We start from the raw sequence: 7490 nt of genomic DNA on the forward strand, positions 1-7490 counted from the left end.
TCAAGCAATTGGTATTGTCCAGTGTAGCAGGCTAGGATCTGGGCTCTGGCACCAGAGACCTGGGGTTCAAATCTTGTGGCTTTGGTTGAGTCAATTCACTGCTCTGAGCCTCAGAGTCCTCATTTATAAATGGGAACTAAAGTTTATACCCACATCACAGCACGGGGTTTTATGGGCACTTTGCCAAGTGCCGGAATCATAATTAGCAGTTGGTAAGTTCTAGCCTTTATGTTTGTTTATTTTTTAGCAGCTTCTAGAGCGGGACCCTGTACTGTTCCCTGACAAAGAGCCAATTTCTGTGTGCTTGCTTGTTTCTCTTCTGTGGAGAACTGGTTATGGCCCAGTGGTCCATCCTCTAGGGTTCTTGCAGGGTCCTAACAGGGCTGTGATGGGGACCTGGATTGTGGGGTCTGCAGCCATCCTGACATCCACGCATATGCCTGTTTTCCAGGATCCTGTGCCCTGGAACTGCCCGACATTGGGGCTCTCCGTGGAGCTGGGGCTATTTCTGGCAGAAGCTAAGGCCCACCTGTGTCTTCAGGCCCCTCCATGAGTGCAGCAAACCAAAGTGAGTGACGGTGGAGGTGACTGAGGAGGCAGGTGGGCTCCCTAAAGGTTCTGGGGTTGGGAGAAGGACCCTGACCCCACGCTTTCAGTTTCCCCAGGGCGCCTCATCTGGGGACCCCATCCGTAATGCTGTCCTTTTCTCTGCAGCCACTGTGGGGCCCTCAGAGCCGCCCCCAGCATCAACCACGCCCCCTGGTCCGGGCACTGGGGCCCAGACATGGCCTGTGCTGGTCGGGGTTTTGCTGGGAGCTGTGGTCCTCTCTCTCCTCATCGCGCTTGCTGCCAAATGCCACCTCTGCCGCCAGTACCGCACCAGCTACCAGCACCACCCACTGCCTAAGTCAGGGAAGAGGGACCACCTGCAGGTGGGCGAAGATGAGGATGATGATGGCTTCATCGAGGATAATTACATTCAGCCAGGGGCTGGCGGGCTAGGGACAGAGGGTAGCAGGGAGAACTTCCCACTCTGAATGCCAGCTTTTGGACTCCCACTTCATGCCTGACAGCTTAACGGTTGTGGGGACTACCTGAGAGCCATATGCCTCAGGGACAGAGGTGGCCGGGGCTTAAGGGTAGAGCAGGGAAGGACACACTTTCCTTCCCAACCCATTCTCCACACTGGCCAGTGAAAATGGCCTTCTCTTGCTCAATAACCCTCAATGGCTCCCTGCTTTTCTCAGGATAAAGCCCAACAAGGGCCTGAGTATGAAAATGAAGCCTTGTGTCAGGCCTCTGGCCTCTTGGTTGCCTTTCCCTACTTTACACTTTCTTAATGGTAAGTCGGTTATTGCCCTACACATTCGTCAGCATGCTGATTGTTTATGTGCCTTTGCTCATGCTCTCCACCCGTTTAGACTGCCCTTCCCTTCTTCTGCTGACAAATCCTCTTTGGCAGTGAAGAAAAACCCTGGTCAATAGACCCAGGTGGCCTGCCTGCCTGTCAGCACTTCAACTGTGCCTAGATGGTAACGGTTTAGCAGTTAAAAATCCAGGCCACGCTTCCTATTGAACTTTTCCCCCAATCCAATAAAGTGGGTAATTCAAATTATTATATTATGCTTTTATCAGGAATTTATAAAATCTATTTTTATTATGATTAAACATTTTTAAGTCACTCATTTAAATTTTTCCTGAACTGGACCTTGTATATAAAAATGTTTCTTAGCACTCATGGCTGGAAGTCACTCCTCAGATATCCCTTTCCCCAGGATGCCTTCTGTGAGCCCCTCCCTTTAAAAAAACCTATGAATTTCTCTACCATTGCCCTTGCCACATTTTATTTTAATCCTTATTACAATGTGCACTTACTACTTACTGTGACTGTCCCCATCACTAGACTGTGAGCTCTCATGGGCTGTGTCTTATTCTGTATCTTCAAATTCTTACATGAGATGGATGATAAATAAATATTGGTTGAATTTGGGTTGAGGAGTGAATGAATGGTGTCATGGTGTCAAATTGGGAAGACTTTACCAACGATCTTGATGAAAAGGAGAAAGGGCAATAGTTGCTGGTGAGGAGATGAGAAAGGGAGGCAATTTTAAGATGGGGGGTACCTGAGCTAAGATTCTTTTGGTTTCAAGCAATAGAAAGGAGTTTTGGGGGGAAGAATCCTGGCTGTTGCAGGGAACCAAAGGAAGAGTTGATTTGGGAGGGCAGGAAGCAGGTGGTCCCAATGGCTGGAGATCAAGCATGGTCCTTATAGGGCTCTGTCATCTATGTGCTTTAATGAGACTCTTCATTCCTAGTACTCTCAAACCCTGGGTTCCAAGTTCTAAGTGCCAAGTTCTTGGTGAGAGAATCAGTTTGGCCGGTCTGAGTCAAGTATCCACCACTGGTCTAATCAAATATAACTGGAAGGCAGGGTCCTGAAGTACAGGCATGGGTTTTGGGAGCCCACTTGTTCCAAGCCATTCCCAGAGAAAGGGAAGTCCATTCAAGCCAGGTAGCCACCCCCAAATGTGTCCATCAAGATGCAGGGTAAGCCTTGGAGCAAAGAGCCAGCAGAGAAAGAAAGTGAGGGGATGACTAACATAGTGAGGTCCCAAGAAAAAGGCAGGAGGTTAAGGAGAGCTAGAACGTAGGGTCAGAGGGATGGCCAGGAGAAGTGAAGAGGCTGAAGAATGGGTGAGATTAGTTAGGGCCTTTGATGCCATGGTAGAGAGCTCACATTTCATCCTGAGAGCAAGTGAGGGTCAAGTGTGGATTCCCCTTCTCCCCCCGCAAAGTGGGTGATGTATTTGTGATAGAAAAATCATTCTGGCTGCTGTGCAGAAATGGATTAGTAGGGGAAGGACTGAGGGTTGGGATTCCAGTATCCAGTGAGGATGAGGGTCCAGAGTCCAGGAGAGAGGTGATAAGACCTGACTAAGGTGTGGCAGAGGGAACAGAGATTCTTGGCAGGGTTGATAACATTTGCTGACTGCTTGGATATGGGGGAGTAGGAAGGAGTCAGTGAACCTCCCTGGTTTCTGGCTTGAATCATTGGGTGAATTGAGGAGGCTGAGCAGGTTTTGGAAGAATGAGAATTCAATGTTGGATTTGGGACTTCTAGGAGGAGATGCCCAGGGACATCTGGATTCACAGGGGAGAAGTCTGGCTTGCAGACCTAGGCTTGGGAATGGGCAGCAATAGGGCCACTGAGACCCTTGGGGAGGGTAGGAATACCAGGAAGAAGGGCAGAGAGAGGAGGTACTGAGGACTGAGTGGGGAAACACCAATATCTAAGGGATGGTCAGCAGAGGAGGACTTGCCAGGGGAGACCAGGGAGAAGCAACCAGAGCAGAGGGGGACGTGGCTCATGCAGCCTTGACACCAGCAATTTTCCCTGAATCCAGAGATCCCTATAGTCCTGTAATATCCCTAGGTCTGGGAGAGCAGGAGAGGCAGTTCTGGCCTGAGACCTTGGAGGAGGACCCTGAGCAGCAGATCTACAGGGCTGGGAGCATGTTGTGGCCTCCGAGGGAAGAGCTGCTGTGAACACAGGCCTTTCCTCTTCCCTCATGATCCCCCACTTCCCATCACAGAGGGGGCCTGTTCTGCCTTCAAAGCTGTGCTGCAGAGTGTCCCTGTTTTCATATATATTCTTCAGGACCTGAGCTAGAACCTGTAAGGGATTGAGGAGAGGGTAAAAGCCTGATCCCAGATTTAGCAGCATCTTTCCCTGAGCCCAGCACCACAAAGATCTGCAAGCTGGGGTATCAAGCCCAGCTGAGTAGGGCCCTGGAGCTATGAGAATCTTGGACCCTGTCCTCAGAGGAATCTTGCCTGTTCCTACTGTGTCCATCTTGCCTGGCCATAGGTCCAAGGAAGAAGCTAATCTGGTGTCTATAGCTCAGAGGACCAAGGATGCTGGAACTGCTCAGTGGCCTGGGGGTCAACTGGACCGTCCTCTGTTCTGCCCTGTACTGGCTTCGAGTCTGGGCCCCATCCCTGTAACATGTCTGTGGTGGTTTGAAACTGTATGTACCCCTGTGACAGTTGAAGTTTTGTGAATCCCAGAAAAGATGTTCTTTGAGCTAATCCATTCCTGTGGGTGCGGAGCCCTTTGATTGCATTAGATTCAGTTAAGGGACCTTTTAATGAGATCACTTGATTAGATCACTTTAGAGTATTTTATAGGACTACATCAATGAGGCATGACCCAAGTTGGGTCTCTGCCCTCTTGCTGGTCCTTATGTAAACTGATAACTGAAAACAGAAACACACAGAGAAGTCCACTGCCATTTTGACCCTGCCATGTGAGAGAGAGGACAGAGAAAGCCCAAGAGGCTGAGAGAGAGGAAGGAGGCTGGAATCAGCAGAGCAGGCCCCAAACAAGGAGAAGGCAGAGACCCAGACAGAGAGCCACCATCTTGCCTTGCCATGTGGCAGGAGTCTAGGATCTGGTAGCTGACCCTTGGTGAGACAGCATCTCTGATGATGCCTTGATTTGGACATTTTCACAACTTCAGAACTGTAAGCTTTTACCCTAATAAAATTCCCCTTATAAAAGCCAATCCATTTCTGGTGTTTGGAATTGGCAGCTTTAGCAAACTGAAACAACCTCAGAAACTTATGTTCTTAAAGCTAATCCATTCCTGTGGGTGTGAATCCATTGTAAGTAGGAAAGTAGGACCTTTTTTATGAGATTAGTTCAGTTAAGGCATAACCCAGGGTGGTCTTAATCCTTTTACTCAAGTCCTTTATAAACAGGATGAATAGAGAGAGAGAAAGCAAGCCATGGAAGCAAGAAACTGAAAGCAAAACCTGGAAGAGAAGGGAAAGACCAGCAGATGCTGCCATGTGACAGAGGAGTCCAGGATCTGCGGCAGCCGAACTTGAGGAAGAAATCTTTGTTTTGATGATGCCTTGATTTGGACATTTTCACAGCCTCAAAACTTGTAAGCTTGTCAACTAATGAATTCTCATTGTTAAAAGCCAATGCATTTCACGTATCTGCTTTGAGCAGCTTAGCAAATTAAAGTACTGTCCTCCCCTCCTTAGCAGCTGTCACCCCTGACTTTGCTTTTGGAACCCCAACCCAGACCTGACAATGGAGGACAATTCAGGCTCCTGGCTGCCTCGATTCATCCCTTGTCTTTGTGAGGAGGCCAAAGACAAGGGGGCACACAAACCACAGACTTGATACTGGAGAATCCCCAGCATCTTGGTAGAGTAGCAAAATGAGCAGAGAGCACAAATTGCAGAGCCAGGCCATCTGGATTCAAATCTCAGCTCTGCCGTTTATGTGTTATGTGTCCTTGGGTAAGCTACTTTAATCCCCAGTGCCCAATTTCTCAGTCAAACCGGGATAATAATAGTGCTTACTCGTATAGTTGTTGGATGAGGATGTGGATTTAATTGGACATGTTCTTGGTCTAGGTTTGCATTCTGGTGGAGGCCATTGCAAATAAAATGTCTTCCAGATATTACCTCAGTTAAGGTGAGGCCCCACTGAATCTGGCTGGGCTTTAATCCAGATTACTGGGGTCCTTTATAGGCAGAGTGAAAGTCAGAAGCCATGGGGAGAAGCTAGAAGTCAATGGAACCTGAAGAAGAACGGGGAAGATCTTTTCATACACATTGTCATGTGACAGAAAACCAAGGACTAAGGACTGCTGGCAGCCAGGCCCAGAACACCACAGACTTCTGGAAGAAAGCATCACCTTGCTGATGCCTTGATTTTGGGTTTCTCCTAGCCACAAATCTGTAAGCCAATAAATTCCAATTGTTTAAGCCAATACATTGTATGGTATTTGTGTTAGCAGCTAGGAAATGACAACAGTTCCATTAAAAGAGTTATGAAAGTAGAACAGTGTCTGGCACATGGCAAGTGCTTTGCAGGTGTCAGCTGTAGCCCTGTGAATACCCCAGGACAACGCCTCCCAGCTCCCTCTCTCCCCACAATCTGAGGTTACACTTAAACCTGAGGGAGGAGCTTGCCAAGTCTCCTTCCTTCTTATTCACTTCTCTGCTGGGAATTTGAACCTCCTTCTTTCCCAGGACTCAGGTTGGAAGATCCAGTCAGGATAGCAAATGATGTGAATTAGAATTTATAATGCTGTAGAATGTAATAATAACAATAACAATAGCAACAAAACCTAGTAATAGCCCTGATGTTCTAGCACTTCCTTACAAAAGCCCTGCTGGACAAGCATCCCCATTTTATAAACTGAGAAGTTGAGACTCAACAAATTAAGTGCAACTTACTTGCTTTACCCAGTAGTAATGCTGTTATTTCACCCCAAAATAATAGCAATGATAATACTCAGAGAGGGAACCTCATGATTGTTAGACTCGCTCTGCCCTGTCTGGGCTGGCACCTCCATTCCTACCCCACATGTGAGAGTGAATTAGGGCTGTGTAGTTTCAGGTTGAAAGCTCCAGGTTTGGGAGAGCAGACTGTGACAGTGGACCTGGCCTATCCCATCGCAGGCCAGGCCTGGCCCCAGACATCTGGGGTCCTCCAAGTCCCAGGGGCTGACTTCCAAGGCCATGGCTTGGGTGAGGAGGAGGTAGGTGTCTCACAAGCCCTGGAAAGAGTCAAGAGGGCAGCATTTGTCCTTTTTCAGGAAGCTGAGCATGAAGGGGCAAGTGCAGGCCCCTGGGGGCCTAGAGGAGGCTTCTCTAGTAAGACCTCAATGCCTCTAGAAGGTATGAGGTCTCATGTGGGCTATCCCCAGGACTGGACTAGATTTGGCAGTTTCTAGGGAACATAGTCTTCCTGAGTAGCCAGGTAACATGGCTGAGAACCTGGAATTTGACTGATAAGCCTTGGTGAAACACATGGTAAGTTTCTCTTCACACCTGACCTTCTATCCCATGGGAGCTCCCAGGCCCAAACCATGGAACCCTGTCCCTCCATCAGCTCCCTCTTGTCTTTTCTTTCCACCCAATGCCAGTTTAGGTTTCAGGGTCCATTTTGCCAGCTTTTCTCTTGCCAATATCTTCAATAATCCATACCCTTGATATCCCCTTGTGCCATCCTTGCACCCTCCAGGTGAAACTCCAGCCAGAGACCAACCCCTTCCTGTGCCTGCTTCCTGGCCTTTCTGTGCTGTTGAGGCAATCACACCATCTCCCAGGCTGGTGCTTTGTTAATGCCCAGTCTGTAGCCTCATGTGAGTGCTCAAAATTTCCAGTGATCTTGCTATTTTCTTGGTCAGATCCCTCCCATTCTTCACAGCAGTTCTTTAAAACCATCACTGCCTCACAGAGAGAATAGCTGCTGGCTAGGGCCTCCCTCAATTTTCTTCTACAAAACCCACAAACTTAACTGCATCCACATTTTACTTTCTCTCCTATCAAAATGGAGTTGTAAGCCTAGTCCTTCCACCCTGTGCCCTGGTTCCCTCTGCCTGTCCCTACCTCCCCCTGCTCAGGGACTTTCTCTGAACATAACCTCTTCTATCTCTAGTATCTTCAACACATTTCTCACATCT

At 48.4% G+C, this 7490-nt stretch overlaps 1 protein-coding gene across 1 annotated transcript; it reads left to right on the forward strand.

Moving 5' to 3' along the window:
- Positions 1-549: 549 nt before the first annotated feature.
- On the forward strand, positions 550-1037 carry C9H1orf210 (chromosome 9 C1orf210 homolog). Its single transcript, XM_023586338.2, has 2 exons — positions 550-568; positions 715-1037. Exons 1-2 carry the CDS (start codon positions 550-552, stop codon positions 1035-1037), a joined length of 342 nt encoding a protein of 113 aa, XP_023442106.1.
- The last annotated feature ends 6453 nt before the right edge of the window (positions 1038-7490 follow it).

The sequence above is a fragment of the Dasypus novemcinctus genome, chromosome 9, assembly GCF_030445035.2.
Source record: "Dasypus novemcinctus isolate mDasNov1 chromosome 9, mDasNov1.1.hap2, whole genome shotgun sequence".
NCBI lineage: Eukaryota > Metazoa > Chordata > Mammalia > Cingulata > Dasypodidae > Dasypus > Dasypus novemcinctus.